The sequence below is a fragment of the Leptosomus discolor genome, chromosome 3, assembly GCF_034619465.1.
Source record: "Leptosomus discolor isolate bLepDis1 chromosome 3, bLepDis1.hap2, whole genome shotgun sequence".
Taxonomy (NCBI): domain Eukaryota; kingdom Metazoa; phylum Chordata; class Aves; order Leptosomiformes; family Leptosomidae; genus Leptosomus; species Leptosomus discolor.
Window position 1 is genome coordinate 25501528 of NC_141393.1, and position 18847 is coordinate 25520374.

The 18847-nt window shown below is 49.6% G+C and overlaps 2 protein-coding genes across 4 annotated transcripts; one reads left to right on the plus strand and one right to left on the minus strand.

Moving 5' to 3' along the window:
* The first annotated feature begins 381 nt into the window (after positions 1-381).
* LOC104345520 (uncharacterized) lies at positions 382-8326 on the plus strand. 2 transcript variants are annotated; one of them, XM_086463419.1, is made up of 13 exons: positions 382-488; positions 904-1080; positions 1360-1465; positions 1951-2073; positions 2578-2797; positions 3749-3772; positions 4555-4677; positions 5239-5426; positions 6203-6402; positions 6723-6814; positions 7136-7190; positions 7872-7969; positions 8115-8326. In XM_086463419.1, the coding sequence occupies exons 1-13, from the start codon at positions 382-384 to the stop codon at positions 8324-8326; spliced, it is 1725 nt and encodes a 574-aa protein (XP_086319545.1). The 2 variants fall into 2 exon arrangements, with proteins under 2 accessions (XP_086319545.1, XP_086319546.1); XM_086463420.1 differs by lacking the exon at positions 1951-2073.
* A 1063-nt stretch (positions 8327-9389) lies between these two features.
* Positions 9390-18751, minus strand: GSTZ1 (glutathione S-transferase zeta 1). 2 transcript variants are annotated; one of them, XM_086462929.1, is made up of 9 exons: positions 18711-18751; positions 15553-15604; positions 14740-14807; positions 13805-13885; positions 13206-13331; positions 12591-12666; positions 11688-11740; positions 10386-10435; positions 9390-9781 (listed from the first exon to the last, which is right to left on the minus strand). In XM_086462929.1, exons 1-9 carry the CDS (start codon positions 18729-18731, stop codon positions 9655-9657), a joined length of 654 nt encoding a protein of 217 aa, XP_086319055.1. In that variant the 5' UTR covers positions 18732-18751; the 3' UTR covers positions 9390-9654. The 2 variants fall into 2 exon arrangements, with proteins under 2 accessions (XP_086319055.1, XP_009948292.2); XM_009949990.2 differs by lacking the exon at positions 18711-18751 and adding an exon at positions 16127-16141.
* Positions 18752-18847: the final 96 nt, after the last annotated feature.

Here is an 18847-nt window from a genome sequence, read left to right on the forward strand (position 1 = left end):
TGCTCCTTTTTATGGTAGCTACAAGACATGTGTACAGATACCATCATTTAGGAATCGGCAAACAAGCTATTCCCCACCACCACCCCGCCCCGCGTGGCTTGGGCTTCAGCAGTGAGTGCAATTTATTACGGAGGTGAGGGTGGGCCTGGCTTTGGGCGACCAGACCTGCCGGCTGCTCTCTCCCCTCCTCCTCCCTGCTGCCGAGGCGCCCTGAGCGGGAGCACCGCGCTCTCGGCCGCTCCTAACGCCCACCAAGGCGGCGCGGCTGGGGCGGGCCCCGGCGGATGCCTGCGCGGGGAGGCCGGGGGCGGCAGATGGCGGGCGGCTGCGCCGCGGGGCCTTAATGGCGGCACGCCGCGGCCCCTGCACCCGCCCGCCGCCATGCTGCCCGCCTGCCGCCGGCCGCAGCCGGGGGCGCACGCCCGGGAGGCCGGCCTCGCCTTCTACGTGCTGTGGGCGCTGCGGGAGCCGCCGCGGCGGCTCGGCAGGTGCGGCCCGGCCCTGCCACGGACAGCCCCGCCGCGGTAGCGGCTGCTTTGGGGGCTGAGAGGGAGCGGTGGGGCCGGCCCGGCCCAGCCCCGGCCCTATGCTGTCCAGGGCTGGGATTCCCCGCGACCTGCGCGCCTCGCCTCGCCTCGCCTCGCCTTGCCTCTCCTTTCTGGAGCTGCCCCAGCCCACACGACTTTGCTGGCCCAGCTCATGGCTGTGCTCCCTTCCCAGGCTACTGCTTATTTTCTTCATCACATCCCAGTGCAGTATCCTCTTTAAATGATACAAACCCTCTCCTTTCACCCTCCCCTGGCGTAAACGTTTTCAGATCTTTTCATCTATTTTTTGGACCTTCCGTTTTACTCCTTGATGATTACCTCTGTTTTCTGTCGGTTTTCTTCCCTCCCCTTGCAGCCAGTCCAGCAAGATGGGTTTCCAGGCTTGGCTGCCCCTGCCGTTGCCAAAGCAGCTGGTGGTGTTCGGGCTGGGAGACTGGAGCTGTTACTCCCCGGACACAAGCATCGTGGCAGACGTGGTGGTATCTCCGGGCATTGTGCCACAGCGTGTTGGGACGCTGGAGCCTACCCGCAGGTCGTGGTGGGAGCTGGCGCTGCTGGGATGTCAGGAGGGGTGTCCTGGAAAAGCTTTCTGCTCTGTGGTGCTGCCTGGTTCTGCAGGGGTCATCGAAAGCTGCTCGAGCCTGCTGGTCCTCCACCATGATGTTTCTCTGTAGTGGTGCTTTTGGCTTTCTTTTGCCTTCTTTCAGGGCTGGATCTTTTGGCTTTGGGGTGTTAGGAGCTAGTGTGGGAGCAGAAACTTTTCTTTGGTCAGTGTGACTTGTGGGCTGAAAACCTGTGGTCCCCTGTGCAGGTCTCTGGTGTGGGAAGGTGACTGGAGGACAGATATTTTCATGGCTTCGTTGAAAGAGATGGACAAAGGCAATGCTGTGAAGCTTGTCCTGACTGTCAATGGACAGGTAAAAGAACCGACATCCTCCTCCCTTCCTGCCCTGGGTCTCAAATGTTGTCATTTCTGAGCTACAGAACTTCCTCTCCCATTGTCTCCTTTTCCTTTCCTTTGCTACTCCAAGTCAGAGCTGCCTCACATGGATCCGTTAATGCATGTCTGTGCTGAGCCTAAACCCTCTGTGATGCTCCAGGCCTATTCACTAAACACAGCTTTGCCAAAATATCATGTGTCGCAGGAGACAGCAGAGAGGGGTTCACTTCCTGTTCCACTCTCTCCTGGGTCTGTGGTACTTACACAGTTGTTTTACCTTGTGTTGAAGCCCTTGGATTTAGCATCTCCCAGTGCCTGGTTTTGCTTTTCTTTGTGCTGTTGGTGCTGGAGATGAAAGCTGGGCTATTCCCTTGTGAGACATCTTTTTGCTCCCCCTTTGTGGATGGAGGCCAGTGCACTTGGTGTGTCCTTCTGTTCTCACTGTCACTGTTTCTGTTGCAGCTGCTCCGAGGTGTCTCCAGCAGTACACCTGCTCGCCCCTTCCTTGTCCCAAAGACCACTCAGTCACCAGTGCTCCCAGCAGATGATACGCCCCTTGGCCAGGACCTGGAGGATCCTACTGCGGTATGTGTATCCCGGAGCCTTCCTCTCGTTATTTCACTCTCTCCTTAGTATCTTCTCCCTCACTCATAGCTGCTCAGTTGATGTCTGGCAGAAACATTTGCTGCTGCTCTCTTAGTAAGAGACCTGGCTAAGCAAATTTTGGAGCTGAAGATTCACTTGTGCTAAAGAAAGTGGTACTTTCTGTTGAAATGCCTTTGGAAGGGTTAAATTTAACAGCCCTTGGTGGGATGATCAATCACCCTGGTCACTCCTAGCACAGCTGTGCCGGTCACAGCCAGCAGTCTGAAAGCGTACCACTGGGCACGCAGCAGCAGGTAGCTGTATTGCTCAGCATATATTTGGTGGCTGATAGTGTTGGCATGCTGGCCCTTAAGTCTCAATGGGAAGACGAGCCTGAAAACAGTCACCATGTGAAACTAATCTCTGGCCTGATAATAGACAGTCACTCACAGTAGCCTCAGGTCTTTTTCTTCAGGGCTGATTTGGCTGGGACTCTTGTCACAGGTTAAGAGTCAGAGCTCAGAGGTGACTGCCAGAGCATCCAGGCCTGGGAGGAAGGACATCCACCCACCACTGAGGACCCTGGCAGTACCCTGTGCCCTGAAGCCACCATCTGGCAAAGTGGAATGCAGTGAGGCCTGGAGGAAGAGTCCTGTCCACCCCAAGAAGCCCAGGAAAGTTTTGTTTGAACCCACAGCATCTGAGAGAGATCTCGATGAAGAAGGTAACTCTGGCAGCTTCTAGGTTTATTTTACAGGTCTTTGAGTGATCTGTCAGTGCTGCTGGGCCATATCTTCCCAGTCCATTTCTCTGTATACCTCCAAGGCAAGACAGGCTTGGCTGTCTTGGCTTGCGAAATACCAAGAACTGCTCCCTAGTCCTGGATAAACTGCTTGATGATTTTTTGCCTGTTAGGAAAAGGCCTGAAATAGAACATGGGATTCTCTGTGTCAAAACTCTTCATACAAGTAAAAGTGCTTTGTAAATGAAGGCAAGTATTATTAGCCTTGTTTTACAAAAGAGTAAATTGAAGCACAGAAAAGTCACCTACTGTGACGTTCTGTAACCTCTCCATTGTTCATTTGTTCCCCTGCTAACAGCATACCACTTGGTCCATAGAAGACATTGGTTATTATTAAAGTACAGAGAATATGAAAAGGCATATATGTATAATTAGTGCAATTGTGCTGACTTTTCAGCAGTGAGAAGGTAGCTACCAAGGGGTTTGGAAACAAAACCTTTAGCTTCTGGAGTGTGAATTCCAAGTCAGTTCCAGGATGTGACCAAGTTTATGTGTAAATATTTGACAATAACTCAGTGGTCCCTATGTGAAGTGACTTCTTGGGACTTTGCTTGCTTCTCACAAACGGAAATACAGCTCCATCATAAAGTTGCTTTTGCTGTAGGCAGTGTGAGAGAGGGGAAGTGCAATGGTGACAACACAATGGCAGTCAAAGGAAGTGTGCCCTGCTGTTACCAGTCTTCTATAGTTCTCCTGACGAGACTTTCTTCAGGATTCTTGGTCTTGCACCATGTTGGTTGCAGTGAGGTAGCTTTGTGCTGCGGGTTGGAGGAAGGAAGGCCAAAGGGCTCTTAAACCGTGGAGCTGAGCACTTTCCAGGGTATGCCTGCTGGCTGCTTTCTTTATGGAGCCATCTCTGTGTTTCCTCTGCAGATCTGGCAGTGGAGGAGTTGCAAGGTGAGGATCTGGTTCCTAGACCCTGGTTTGTCTTCTCAGCCGCTTGGTGATGCCATTCCCTTTAATGTGACAGGTCTCTCATGCTTCGTCCTTTATCTCCCCAGTGATCAAGAATAACAAGTAGGTTGTGTGTATATACTGTTCCTCTCCATGCAATTGCCCTCAGTATAGGTGCTGCCAGTACTGTTAGGCTCTCCAGTACACTTCTGTAGCCCTTCTGAATCTCAGGCACAACTCTGGGTGCATAGCCCTTTGAGACAAAGGGTAAGATGTGGAATAGAATTTGATTAAAAAGTATTTTTTAGCTTGCTCAGCCAACCACGGGAGCCTGAGAGAAGAAAGGAGCAGGAACAGAGCAGTACGAGGAATATCTCTAGAAGCAGCTCCAGGCTTCTGGTTGCTGTATCTTAGGCACTGACAAGCTGTCCCTGGGTAGCCCTCCCTCACAAGGAGTTACACAACTGGGATATCCCTTCTGGGGATAGGTAATTGATGGGGAGCATCCAAGCCTGTCTGAAGTGGCAGCCTATATGCGTCCTACATCCAGCCAGACTCTTTGCTGGCTCCCTCTGCTAGCGGTGTCTGTCCTAGTACAGCAATTGTACCCCAAATCTTCCTCAGGGAGCTATGTCTCTTGTCACCCCAGAGGGAAGGGACTTAGGGCCCTTGCCTTCCCATTTGTCCCCTCTGACCCTTCAGCTGCTTTGCTCTCCCCAGCAGGGAAGGGAGCTGTGGGTGTCTTGTCTGACTCTGCTCACAGCCCTGTGCTCTCCTTTCCCCAGGCAGTCCCAGCCCACGGTGGTGCCATGCCATGTGCCTCAGTGACCTGGGGACGGCTGTTCTGATCGGTGGACAAGGTGTTGATCAGCAGTCCTGCGAGGATGCACTCTGGAAGCTGGAAATTGGTGGGGACTTTAGGGCTATCAAAGGCAGTCGAGGCAGTGGGGCTCAAGGACAACTTACGCAGATGGGAGGGGGTACTCAGGGGTCTGTGCATAGGGAGGGGAGAGCAAAGGTGTCATGCCTCCTAGCATGGTCACCAGGCTGAGCTGACAGTGTAGGGTGCCATGAGAAGCAGTGGGATTGTATATGAGAGCCCTCCAGGAGCTAAGGTGTAAGTTCTGGAAAGAGTTGTGTGAGTTTTAAGGGGTAAAAGCAATGGTGCAGTTTGCGGTCTGTGTGCGATGACTTGTGGAGAAGTGTGAGATAAAATTCCAGTGCCTTGCAGCTTTCTGCACCTCACTGATCTCTCTTTCACTTTACTATTTCCCACCTAGTTGGTGTTCCTCTTCATTCCTTGCACAGAAACATTTCTGCATGGGTCCCCTCTAACCCTGAATCAAAGGAGAGGAGGAGATGAGGGGAGCAAGGTCTTGAGTAAAGCTTTTGTGACATGTTCTTTAAATCTGGAGAAATCAAGGGCATCTTTGAACTCCCACACCATCTGTCTGGTGTTGCTCCCACAGAAAGTGATTGCTGGCTTCCAGTGGGTTTCCAGCTACAAAACACCATGTCATTGTGCTTGCATGGTCACACAGCTACCTATGACCCAGACACCAAGCGTATCTACATCTTTGGGGGCATAAGGGAGGACAAAGACTACAGCAGCATCTACATTCTGGACACAGTCACCTGGAAATGGCTCCTTGTGGCTGTAAGTACTGCAGCTCTTCCAAGACAAAAGCATAGGGGGGGTGGCAGGTCTTGCCTGAATGTGGCAATTGATGTGACCATATCCTTACTCCAGTAGTCTTGGGTCACTGTTGCTGCAGGTCCACTGAGCTGCTTAGTTGGGAGTGACAGATGTGAGATGGCTATGTTGAAAGGCCACAAGCTTGGCAGAAACCAGAGGCTGTGCCTACAATGAATGAAGCAAGGTGAAAAAATGGTTGCTGCAGAGTGCTGTGTCTGACCAAGGTCATGGGTGGGAGGTACTGTACAAGCGGCAGAGGGAAATGGCCCTATGTTTTGTATGGTGCTGTTGAGAGCTGCACTGAATGCTGGGGTGAAGAGCTGGTCTTCTCAAATCAGGGACTGCTGTGAGCACAGCAGATCTCTGAGCTCTTAAAGAGAGAGTTGCCTGTCATGCCCTTGCAGAGGGCCCTGTCAGCAAGGGACTGTCTGTCTCTTTCCTGGCTAAGTCACAAGATGGCTCTTACAGGATAAGCCTGGATGATATCTTTCTGTTCTCTGTCATCTTCTGATGAAACTGGGGTAGGAGGTTGACTTCTTTCTCTCATCAGAGCATTCTGGTGGTGCAGAGTGCACAAAGGATGCACTGTCAGCCTGTGTAGCAAAGATCTGGACAGGGAGCCAGTAATGTGAAAATTGAGACTTGTTGAATTTGCTGTATGATGGGGGACCCTTTCCTATGGGTCATGCACCAAATAATGCACTTCTCGTAACAAATGTACGTTGAACCTTTTCCAGGCTAAAGGGAGGATGCCAGCGCTCACCTACCACAGTGCAACTATCTACCGCAAGGAGCTCTTTGTTTTTGGAGGAACTTTGCCCAAAAAGGCATCACTGGCAGTTGGACCCTGCAGCAATGTGCTGTATGTCTTTAATCCAGAGCATGAAATTTGGTACCAGCCCATCTCAGAAGGGGAGAAGCCTCTGCCTAGGCTTGGGTGGGTGTGCACTTATTCCAGCCCTCCAAAATGGAGAAGGAAATGTCTGCTCACCTTTGCTCCCACCCCAGTGTAATTTGCTAAATATTGGGTGATTGTTCTCCACCATTTGCTCCTTAAGATAGGGCTGTGTTTGAGCAATGTGACTCTCAGTACCTCCTGTCATGAATCCTGATGGGATTCTGTTCTTGGGCTGCAGTGGCTGGGGGCAGAGGTGGGTGTAGACTGAAGCTATGGCAGCCCAATAGCAGAAGCCAAGGCTGAAACGTCAGGTTTGGGAAGTTGCTGAAGATACTTTGTTCACTTGCTTCTTTGTCCAGGCATTCAGCTACTCTACTGAAGAACAAGCTGCTGATTTTTGGCGGTCGGAGGACATCTTTCTACCTCAGTGACATGCATATCCTGGATCTGGGTAAGAAAGGCTGTACCAGGTGGATGCCTTGGGAAGGTCCATTCTAAGGCAGGGACTGGGGGATGAGGCATGCTCAATGGGAAGGTAGCATTTATGTTATAAAAACTCCCGACTAGGCAACGGAGATGGAAAACTATGGGGTAAAAAAAAACCTTTCTGGGGTAAGAGGGGAGGGAATGGGGAAAAACAAGAGCCTGCTTTTTTGGAAAAAGCTGGATGGCAGAGAATACAGGTTACTGATGTGGCAGAGTGTGGCAGTTTTTGTCTAGTTATGAGGCTGAGCTTTTTGGACATTTCATCTGCCTTTCCCCTGGCTGTCAGGTTTCATGGAGTACACACCAGTGCCCCTCCTCGCAGGACAGCCTTCTGCACGTTGGTAAGATCCTATTGCAGACCCAGGAGCTATCTTCTTCCTCTGCCCTTTTTCTTTGAAGCCAGGTTTAAACTTCTTGTGATCAGACCCAGTTGCATCTCTGTCCCACTGGCCAAAATGCAGTGGATGGCCCCTCTGCTGTGGGACCAGAAATTCCTGTGCTGTCCTAGCTGGTGCCTGTAGGGTGGGCAGTGGGGGGCTACAGACCCTGTAGCCTCCCCAGGAATCTGCCTTTCAGGCTGAAGGAAGTTTTCTGCCTTGTGCTAGTGAACTGTAACGCATGCTTTTTGGTCTCTGCAGTACCTGGAGTATAACAGAGACACAGAGAGGAAGAAACTCTTGTACCAGGTCTATGCTGTTCCTAAAGGGATGCTATTGCCCATTAGAGCAATGACCTAAATCAGACCAAAGACCAGCTAGCCTGCTGTCTCACTCCACAGAGTATAGCTCCTGAGATAATGAGGTGCTTTTCAGGCTTGCTTATGGCCTGACTTGTGGAGGGAAACAAACAGCTCTTTCAGGGTAATTCAGCAAGTCAGGGCAGAAGAGAAGCAGAAGTTAACTTCCATTCTGCAGCCTAAGCCCCCAGCCTCCTGCTGAAGTCTGCCCACCTCTGCCCATTGCTGACTGAGCAACCCCAGCAGGTTTTGCTGCAGTCACCTTTTGGCTTTGCTTTGGTCACAGTTTTCACGCAGCTCTAGCTGTGTCGGACCAGAAGGTTCTGATCAGTGGAGGCTGCAATGCCAAGGGAGCCCTGCAGGATGCCTTTGTCTTCCACCTAGGTGAGTGACTCTCCCTCCCTGTTTCCATAGCTGAAGGTGACTATGGGGCTGCAGCGGTGTTTCTGAACACCTAGTCTGGTCCGTTTGTTTCAACTCTTGCACTAGGAATGGACGTGTCAGTATTGATAGCTCCTTTCTACTTCAGATACTCTTTCATGGAGCACAGTGATCCACCACGACCTCTGCTCTGTGCCCCGAGCTGGCCACACATTGCTTGACCTGACTCTTGCCCACCAGGATGCGGACCAGGAGAACAAAGAGGAGCATAACCTGCACACGGTGTTGGTCTTTGGGGGCTCCAACTGTGCCGGGACCTTTTACAACAGCACAGTCAAGATCCAGCTGGACCTAGGGTAATGTACAATACTCAGAATGAAACTGGAACAGCAAGGGCTCTTAACCAGCCTGAATACGGATATGGATGGCAATAAATGAGTCCAAGCAATGCAGCAGTCCAAGTATCTGTATGTAGGTGAATGCTACCTTGTCACAAGAGATCACGGGTTTGTAAAGTCCTTCTGAAGGCCGTGGGTATTGCCGTCTTAGGGCAGCTGATGTACAGCATCAGACTGGCAGAAATTCCCTCCATATTCCTGGCTTGGTACCTGGGCTTGGGTGCCAAAATGTTCAGTGGGATCTGAGCTAAGCCTGCACAGGAACACAGTCATAGGCTTCTGGGTTTCCCTTCTTGCCCTGCAGGTTTGTGGGCTGGAATTCCCAGGGTGCTTTCAGCTCTGAAGGTGACTCAGGTGTTTGGTTTTATTTGGGATGAGTGGAATGGGATTTACTCCTGCCATTTAGAAGGTCCTCACAGTGAAAGTACAGGTATGATTCTGGTTTGGAGGGAGTCTGGGATGGGATTCCCTTGGGCGACAGTCTGCAGCTGAGGACTAGGAAAACACTGAGAGCGGTGTGTGAGGATGGGAAGAGAATGCCATCATTTTCAGCGTATGGGAATGTGCTGGTTGTGTCTTGCTCGCTATGGCACAATCACCTACCTTTGCTCTAGACAGCTCTTTATTACAAATTCCCCAAGACTGCTGCTAGCTGTAAGGAAGAGGTACAAATCAGCTCTCCCAGGTGGTAATTCTGTCATTACAAGGGATGGCAGAATTGCTGACTGTTGGCTCTTCCAAGAGCCGTGGGACCCAACAAGGGTTGGGATTAAGCTGTTTTCTGCCAGAGACTAGCTCTTTTTATATCCATGGCACTGATGATTATGCCATAGTTCTGAGGCAGCTGCAAGGACAAGCAGGCCTGCTAGGTTAGTAGCACACTGTGTACACTGGTTCCCTGATGCTCTTTCTGTAGATGTCAGGAAGAACCAGCCCCTGGGGGCGTCTGGAATTGGCTCAATGCCTCACAGTTGTTTGTGGCCACATTCCCCAACCCAAAGCCATACAAAGAGGACTTCTGGTAATTATGGATGCTTCTGCTTTAATCTGCTTCATGGAGATACATCAGATGATAGAAAAAAACAAGAGTCAGAAGTATCTGCAAGCTTTCCAGCACAGGCAGAACTCCTGTAAGTCATCCAGGTGACTTCCAGGTCCTCTGTCCTCCTTCCCACACAGATGAAAGTGAGGCAGTAGTAATAGGGCTTCCTGCTGGCACTAATGTTCTAAGCCAGCTGTAGCTGTTGTCTTCTTTGACATTCCAGCTTACTTGATTTAATGAGTAGAGCTTCAAGCTCGCAGCTCTGCAGGAGTATCTGGCTGCCGGGATGGGTGGCTTACTTTGAACGCCTCTAACTCCAGGAGAGCTTTGTTTATTCTGGTTATTGTGGGATATGGACCCACGTCCACTTTGAATCTGCAAAAGGAAAAGAATTTGTGAGGTGCTCTGGGTCAGACAGCCAGTGCAGCAGTGAGCAGAAAGTGTGCTGTGCCTGCCCAGTATGGGAGAATCTCACAGGCTGGGGTACATTTGCAGTAAGAGAAAAGGTTCATCCTTGTAGGTTCATAAACATGCTACAGGACAGGTTAGTTAGTTCTTCCATCTTCACTAGGCTTTTACATAGTGTGCAGCACAAGGTAAGAAGGCACTATGCTTTTCCTGGGAATCATAAAGCCACTGGTTTAAGGCTTTCAGCAAATATAGTCAGATTAATCTTTTTCCCCCTGTGTGCAGTGTAACTATAGGGCAAGCAGATGTGGAGTGCAGGCAACCTTAGCTTTCCTAAGGACATAGATCAGGTTTCCCCCAGGGGCCTCTGAGAAGACAGCACAACTCCTTATTTCCAAGAGCTTCCAAAAGAGACAGTATTTATGACATTGGAAAATTCATGCAGAAAGGAATCCGTAACTTGATAGGGCAGCAGGAGAGATGCTTTCCTAACGGGCAGAAGGTAAGCTCTGACAGCCCAGCACAAGGAGCAGGTGCCCTGGAAGAGCACCTCAAGCTTAGCCTTAATTACCTTTCAGCATTGAAGACTTGAGGCACCAAGCACAGATCAGCCATGGAAACCTGCAAATGTAGCAGATAAAAGGGATCAGAGTAACTCGGAGTCTGTCCCATCACACTTAACTGTGGTGGCAGGCTTTGAGAGCAGGATAGAAATTATTTTATCAGCCAGTACAAAGGGGTTGTCACAACAATCTCATTCTTTAATCCAGTATTAATAGTATGACAATGGTACAAGGAGAGGAACTTCGTAGCAGCCACTAGTAGAAGAAGCCATCAAGCCTTTAGGGAGATTTATATTTACCAGCTGATCATGACAACCTCAAGGACACAGTGCTTCTATGGCAACTGCCTCTGAGCAAACAAGTCTGCTGGCAAGCTGCAGAGCGAGGTGATGGAGGAAGGGGGGCGCTTGCATGGCTGGGAAAAGATGAGTAAATTCTGCTTGTTTGCATTGCAGGAGTATCAAGCAGCTCCTGCCAATGTCAAGACCTGATACATGATAGGGCCTTTGCACAGAAGCTCAGGGACTCGCAATCTGAAAAGAAGACTCAAAGACAATGCAGCTAGCTGCCTATCTGCACGGAGGCAGCTGCCCCCACCCCACTCCCCAGGTCACAAAACCTTGGGCACCTTTCAGAGCACACATCATTCTCCAGCATAAGATCAAATAACTAGCCTTTGCCCACCAAGGGCTCCAGTTCCACAAAGCTCCTACTAGCCAAGCCTCTGCACCACAGGATATTGCAGGAGTCTTCCTTTTTTTCTCAGGCTTTTATAGGAAAGTTCCAAGTGCCTGCCAAACACGACTACTAAATGGAAGAGGCCTGGGTGGCCTCTAGCTTGGTACAGGTCACAACAGCTTATATGTGAGCTCTCTGAAATCTGTCCTTGTTAAAACTGGACAAACAGAGCAGAAAAATACAATACAACTTGGATAAAAGTTCCACAGAGCAGAGCTAAGAACTGAACCTGTGTTTCTTGAGCCAAGCTTTGACAGGACACTTGAACTCTAGATCTCTTAAAGATGAAATATATATAACCTCCTCTAGTAGCAGCCAGGTCCTAGGCACAGCTGCAGAATCTAGCCATCAGCAGGTTACAGGCAGAGACAAGTAAACGTCTCTGCAACTACTTGCAAGTCACTAATGGCCTAAGTAGGATCCATGCAGCTGTTTTTCTTACAGTGAAGGCTCCACATGTAACTCCAGACACAGGATTGTGCTGTGTCTCCACAACGAATTTCCTTTCCTATTTTATAGGAATTGGGGTTTTCAGTTCACCAATGTTACACAATGCTCTCTCCAATACTTACTTCATCTCCCACACAGTAGCGCCCGGCAGTGTGCTGCAGAATCTGCTCCAGCGCTGCCAAGAGAGGTGGTACAGAGTGAGGCATTGGAAACTCATTTGAAAGGGACACCAAAGACCTTATAGACTGGGAATTATGAACAAGGGCGTTTTGACCCTGAGCTGACTATGAAAAAGGACAATTTGGGACAGAACCTTGAAGGAACAGAAATCTTACAACAGTGTAGTTATGCGAGTCTTTAGAGTCCTTCACCTTTTTGGGACATAGGGTGATTTCAGCTGCTTCAGGCAATGCACCTGAAATACTAAGAGGACAATGTAGAGATATGTGAGTGGGGAGGGGAAAAATGCAAAGGTTCAGGCAGTTTGCATCTGTCCAGAAGTGAAGATGGGCCTGCCATTCCGGCACATGGGGGAAAGGGTTTTGAGGAAAAAAAAGCACCCTGTTTCTCCTAGAGAGGTAGAGAAATACTCTGCTACTTGCTAGATTCTGTGGGAGTTTCCCAGCTGATATCTTTTGTCTGATTACAAAAGCATATAAATATAGATTGATAGAACTTTAAAGCAAAAGGCACTAGTTTGGGAGCAGATGGGTGAAAAGGAGAAGTGCTGTCAGCCCTCATGCTTCAGGGTGAATCAACTTCTGTGGGATGGTCCCAGGCTTCGCCTCGTCCATGCACAGCAGTGAAAGCGTCCTGTGGACAGGATCCTTCCTCGGAGACCCTGGAGAACTACTAGTCCTGGACAAGGGACTCTGGGCAGGAAGAGCACTGTCTCTGCCAGCAGGGCAGGACCCAGCATACCAGCCTAGGGAGATCTGTTCTGTTTGAAGAGGAAAGTAGGACCCAGCAGTGCAGCATTTTGAAGGGTCAGTTGAAGTGCTGATCATTTTGGATGTGGGACGCACCTTGAAAGCCAGATGCGATGCAGTTCTGAGCCCATTCTGTTTTTTTCTCCCCTATTTGTTTCAGGACATTCAGGTTCTGTGAACACAAGCAATCTCCAGGTTAGATTGACCGCTGCTGGCTGGATCTTGCCCACTGCCTTATCCAGTGGAGAAGAGGGGAGATGAGGAGTTGCCAAGTCTGAACCCCCAGCGTGGGTTCAGCCTGCTGGGTCAGCCCTGACCTCACCCTCGCCGAATCATGCACTCTGCTGTATCTCTCTCTTGGGACTGTCCTTCTGTAACAGCTGCCAGGGTATCCCTTTGCCTTTGTCCTTTGGGTTGCTCAGTTGTCGTCTTCCTAAAACATCCTAGACCCAACAGTGATACTGTATGGGTTCAACTGTTTCTGGAAAGAACCCTGGAGTGCTATAGGATTTTCTTTGTAGGAAATACTGTATTATTGCCATTGGCAGATCAGGCAGAGAGGCTAAGCGGGGATTTCATCTGCTAACACACAGTCTTAAGGTCTGCCACTCTATTGGCTTCTGAAAACTTAGAGACTGAGCTTTTCAGAGATACTGACTGCTGGAAACCCATCCTGGTTTTCTCATTTGCATGGATATGACAAGCCAATACCTGGAGTGGCTGAATGCCGGACACAATGTGATCGGCGATCATTCTGACTTGGGCTCTCTTCTTCGGATCTTGGGGCAGGAGCCTGGGGGTAGGATGGGTGTCTTCTAGGTAATGAATTATAGCTAGCTGAAATGAACAAAGAGATAAGGGGAGATGATTGGAGAGCCAAGGAAAGGTTCATGTTCTGAACACCTGGGAGAGGGGAGCTGATCCAAGGGAATACAACAGCTTTTGAATGAAGTTTGTTACCAATCCGTGCAACAGAATATCCCCTTTGATGTCTGCTTGGGACCTTGTCATTTAGCCCAGCTGTGATTTCAGGCAAAACCTGGCACAGCCATCTAAGTCAGACTACAAACTGCTCAGTGAAAGGTGGAGTTACAAACCAATGCTGAATTGAGCTTAAATCCTTGACAGCAGTTTCTCAGCAAAGGCTATGTGCTATTTCTGCCCCCAAGCGGGCTTGTTTATCACAAATGCCATCTCTTTTCAAACGCACAGATGAGAGCTCTGGGGGAAAAGATGAGACAAAGCCATTCCTGCCAGACTGGGCAGCAGGCTGGAGTGAACGGTTAACAGGGATGTGGCTGGTAACTCACCGATTGAGAAAGAGTGATGCCATCAATTTTCAAGGCTGGGACTTGCTGCATGGGATTCACTGCCTTGAATTCAGCAGAAAACTGTGAAAACAAACCTGAAATTACTCTACTGCAACAAGAAATTCTTCTTCCTTGTTTTCCTCCCCTATTACCCAGTTACCAAATTATTTTATTTTTTTTTACCTGGCTTTTCCCTCTACCTCAGTACTAGTATTTGCAGTCTGCTATGCTGTACTATTAGCCTACAGCAGGCTCTCACTGGGGCTCAGGGATCACTGCCTTACTTCTTGATAAACCATCAACACAAAGCCCAGGATGGGTTGGTGCTGCAGCAGTGTCACTATTACCGTTCTAGTTCTCCAACTCTGTCTTAGCCCATACTGGCACATTGAGCCAGTGGTACTACTAGGTGCAGAACTCCCTGCTATGCCCCCCCCCAGTAAGTTCTCAGTGAAGATGTCTTCTAGAAACCCACCTCCTCCTTTGGCAGGTCCTTTGCAGCCCCTTGCTATTTCACTTAGCATCTTTTGGACACAGACTCCCTGCCCCACACACACTTTCTGGTGCTAACTGAATGAGGTCGAGTCTGTGTTTAAATTGCAGTGCAGCTTCTCTGAAGTCTGTGCGCCAGATATGTTCAGTGATATCATGCTAAGCAGGAGCAAAAAGGTCTTCAGCCTTACAAAATTCAGTCACAGATGTTTAAGAGAGGAAAAAAACGTTAGTCTCCTGCAGTCGTGTTCTCCCTCTGTCTTGCATGCCAGGGAATGCAAGTAACTATTAATTGCAAGTAGCTTGAAAGTAACTATTAATTACAGAGAAGCGGTGAGGAATTCAGTGACTTTGCCTGTGAACTTTCTAGTGCTAATCCAAATTCTCCTAATGATGCCCAAGTTCAATACACCTGGAGAGAGCAATGGTATCTATATCCTTACCTGCTGCCCCCCATCCTTCAGGAGGTTCACTGGCACCAGGTCATAGGAAATCCCTTTCAGAGCCAGCGCTAGGGAAAGCAGAGAGTACAGCTTCAGACAGGCACACTGAGACCAGTTGAATTGGTAATGGGCCCAGGGAAATCAGGGACACAGACCAGTTCCATTGGTAATGGGCTCAGGCAGTTACCATCTCCATTTGAAACAACGAATGGCTTTAAAAGCAAAAAAGACCCCATCCCTCAAAAAAGGTGGCCCGAGTCCATCAAGAAGATAGCGCTTTGGCAAATGACTGACCAAAGCCCTGGCAAAACCACTGCATTTTTCAAAATAAGCTTTGCCACTCCCTGCAGCACAGTCTCTCCTGATTTGGCTTATAGAGGGCAGGGGGGCCTGTGCTCATGTACAAAACTTTGCTTAAGAGTGTCTCAGTACAAGTAGGGACTATTCCCAGCCCTGCTTAGCTCTCAAGATGTGGGCAGACCAGAGTCAGAGGCAATATCCATGTAAAAACAGAGTGTAGGGCCCCTCTGGATAATGTGGAAGAAACAGCCATCTGCATCATGTTAGTTTTACAAAAGGAGTAATTCCCTCTAATTAGCTGCAGGCTGAGTGAAGCCCTCCTGTTTGTTCCTCTCCCTTCCCCCTGCTCCAGGTAAGCTGTGGTATTCCCTCCCACTGGGGAAATGCCTCACTGTTCCAGGTTCATGTTTGCTGATCTCTCTCTTAATAAGTGACTGATTAATCAGGTTAGTGAAGAGAAGGATACTGCAGTAACACCCAGACAATAAAACAGAGATCAACAGTGGATCTTACCAATTCTTACTCTCCAAGAGCAGGAACTTCGGAAATAGCCATAAAGTATCGGCTGAGAACAGAGAGAGAGATAAAGTGGTTATATGGTGGGAACACCAGAGTGCTGTAAGGAGAACAATGCATGGACAGAAGGCATTTCAGGAATTGTAAGACAGGGAAGAGCAACGTTTGGGGGACAGGGGGCTCCTTCCTGAAAGTGACTGTTCCTGTTTCGGGTGTACAGGTAGTATCATGCTTTCCTGCTGGCCCTCTGAATAGTTGCACCTGATGTTCCAGCAATGCACAAGTGACCTTAAAATTATCCCCTGCAAAGCTTCCCTCTTTGTCCCTATCGGATGTTGCTAACTTCTATCCCATCTTAGATTTTTTGAAACACATTCCCCACTGATTGTGCTAAGCACCTGCACTGGATATTTGGGTGGCATTAAACAGCTTTTCCACCCTGCCAGGCCTCTTTCCAAACAAGAGCTTCTGCTGTTTGAGATGAAGACCAAGAGGGCAGACAATTCATCTCTACCTGAACTCTAGCACCAAGGCAGCTTTCCCAGACACTTCCACCCTGTCAAGCTCTCACCTTTTCAGATGCCATGGTCAGTGTGTGCAGTCTACTCCAGGAAATAAAAAATAACCTCTTCGCTTTCCCTTTTAACTCATCTGGGATGGGGGAAGGCTTGTCTCCTAAAGCCAATGAGGAAAGGACTATGCCCCCAAATCAGTGCCCAGGACACAAAAACCAGCCAGTCAGACTTGATCCTGAGCCGCTGCAGTCAGCTACATCTGCATCTGGGCTGTGCTGCAGCCCCAGCCCTGATATCAGAACCATTAACCAGCTTTGAGGTCGGAAGCATATTTAGGAACCAACCTTAGTTCCCTGGCTTTTTGTCCAGAAACAAATAAGATGCCTAGAGAGCTCTGGGCATTTGCCAATGCAGAAATATAGCCCTGGGGAACAAAACAAGGAAACTGAAGCCACATGCAGAATTTGTTTCACTAGGGAACGACTGCCAGCTCCCTGAACAGGGGCTGCCTTTGCAAGGAGGTACTGTAGGGTGCTCCTGTAGCCCTCCTCCCATTAGTACCAGCCAGTGCAGAAGGCTTTCTGCGTTGCAGGCCTGGGAGAGGCTGCTACTCTGCTCCCAGGCCAACTTTGTGCAAAATATGAAGCTCACTTTTTTGTGTTAGTCTTTTTCTTTCCACACAGGAAATTGGTACCCATGCATGTCTCTAAATAAACCCGTAATCATGTCTCTCCTTCCTTCCATAGATCCCATGGCATGCCACGGATCTCTGTGTCTCCACCTTCCTAAATGCATAGAAATTACACCAGAGACTGACAGCAAGGCAGAAAAAGGCAGGGATTTTGCTTGCTGACACACAATGTGTCAACAGAAGACCAGGGAGACCCCACTGTGCTCCATTCCTCTGTAAGCTTCATGCTTTTCTTACAGTTTAGAAAGGTTCAAATAATTTTAAATGAGGTATGCATTTGATTACTGTAGTCAAAGTTTACTGGAGAAATGGTTTTTAAGTGAGGATGGCAGTATTTGCAACACTTTTGTGGACAAAGTATTTACTAATTTTCTTAAATTCTTTGCTTCTGGAATCAGGGCAAACTCAGCTACACTTTTTCTGAAACATCTAGCCTGCTGGGTTGCAGGGAAACAGAAACTATGACTCCAAAAGGGAAACAGCATTCATGACATACTGTTTTTACTTGTTTTTCCCGGGGACATTGCTGATGATTTTTTGGCTCATTCTGTCCTTCACTACATCTGTTTTGGACTCTGGCCTCTCAGCTGGCAGAGATATTTCTCCTGATCCTCTCTACAGTTCTTCATTGTTTTTGCAGCTGGCTCTATCATCTGTAACAAATTGTGCTAAGCTAATTGCTTTGCTCTATAATTTCAAAGCCCCAGGGGATTTCACCAAAAAGAACATGGGAAACAACCCATCCCCCAGATGGGAACTGTATCTCCAGAGGCTGGGGCCTGGAGCGATCTCCTAAGTTCGTGCTGTGTTGCTCCCAGCAGCAGGGCAGATGACAGGCAACATAATCAGTTACGTAAAGACTAGAGACAGCAGGAATGTTCAGTCCTCAGTGGACCAGTCCCATAGTGACGTTATATCTAGTCTTCCTCAGAGGAAGAGCTGAGCATGGGCCAGGGAAGTATCAAGGAAAGAACTGCCTCCATTTACAACCCCATGGGGTACTATCCCCATAAGCTGCAGGTTAGACCAGTTGGAGCTGGGAGGATAGCAGGAGGGCAACGTTTGCTTGATGTCAACTGAGATTTCTGGTTTGGTTCTGTTTTCATTTCCAGCATCAGTGGTGCAGTGAGGGAAGTTTTAGCTTAAATCCCAATCCAGAGTAAAAATCTGGGAAATGCATTTCACATCTTAGGAAGATGGAAGAGACACCCCAAATTCTGTGTGTTGAGTCTTCAGGTTTCCAAGCCTGCCCGCTTCAGTATGGTCTCCACTGGATACCACCTCTTTCCAGGCTATATTCGGGATGCACTTGGAAAAGCAAAGCCTTTCACCTGTTGAGACCCATTACTCCAAGCAGCATGCACACATGCCCTGACACAGGGCAGCTGCCCATGAGGGACATGAAAGAGAAAACTGCTCTTTGGAGGCTTGTCTAGGGGAAACCTCAGTGTCCGAAAGGCACCACTTGTATTCTGCTGGGTTAAAATGTAAAGGTATAAGCAGAAGGAACAGGTTTGCTCCTAAACTCTCAGTATCTCTGCAGCGAGTGTTGGTATTAAGGGCTCACATGGATAAACTGTCTTAAGTAAACACCACCACTGCTTTGAAGGCGTTAGTTTTATTTAGCATGGGGGCAAGTTCCTTGCTCTCCACGGACACAGGGACCTGGGCACAGGCCGCGGCAGCTGGCACTTGTTTTAAGAGACGCTGTGCACGGGCCTGCCCAACTCTCGGTAACCACCATCCCGGCCTTCCCGGGGAGTCCGGGCGCCAGAGGCTGATTTAGGCAGTGGTCCCAGTCAGCTGCCGAGGCTAAACCGAGCGAGGCCCGCGCCGGCCGAGGGCGGACACCCGCCGCCGCAAGGCCCGCTCCCTCCGGCTCTGGCACCGCCATCGCCCCCCGCTCCCCTCCCGCCCCGCGGGGAAGACATGGAGCTAGCACGGCGTACCTTGGCCGCGGCAGAGCTCATCCCGCGCCGCGACCCTCCGCAGGGGCTGCAATGGCAGCCCCGCCCCGGCCTCGGGCCGCGCCAGGCCGTCCCCTCCCCTCGGGGCTCGGCTGCAGCTACGCCGGCCGCTGCCCCGG

Excerpts from the sequence above, each read along its gene's own strand:
- LOC104345520 (XM_086463419.1), top strand. The coding sequence starts at position 382 with ATGCTGCCCGCCTGCCGCCGGCCGCAGCCGGGGGCGCACGCCCGGGAG. Across the intron at positions 2,798-3,748 it reads GAGAGATCTCGATGAAGAAG|ATCTGGCAGTGGAGGAGTTG; the intron begins GTAACTCTGGCA and ends TTTCCTCTGCAG. Across the intron at positions 6,403-6,722 it reads AAGCCTCTGCCTAGGCTTGG|GCATTCAGCTACTCTACTGA; the intron begins GTGGGTGTGCAC and ends TTCTTTGTCCAG.
- GSTZ1 (XM_086462929.1), bottom strand. The coding sequence starts at position 18,731 with ATGAGCTCTGCCGCGGCCAAG. Across the intron at positions 13,886-14,739 it reads TGAAGGATGGGGGGCAGCAG|TTTTCTGCTGAATTCAAGGC; the intron begins GTAAGGATATAG and ends TTGTTTTCACAG. Across the intron at positions 13,332-13,804 it reads GCATCACTCTTTCTCAATCG|CTAGCTATAATTCATTACCT; the intron begins GTGAGTTACCAG and ends TGTTCATTTCAG.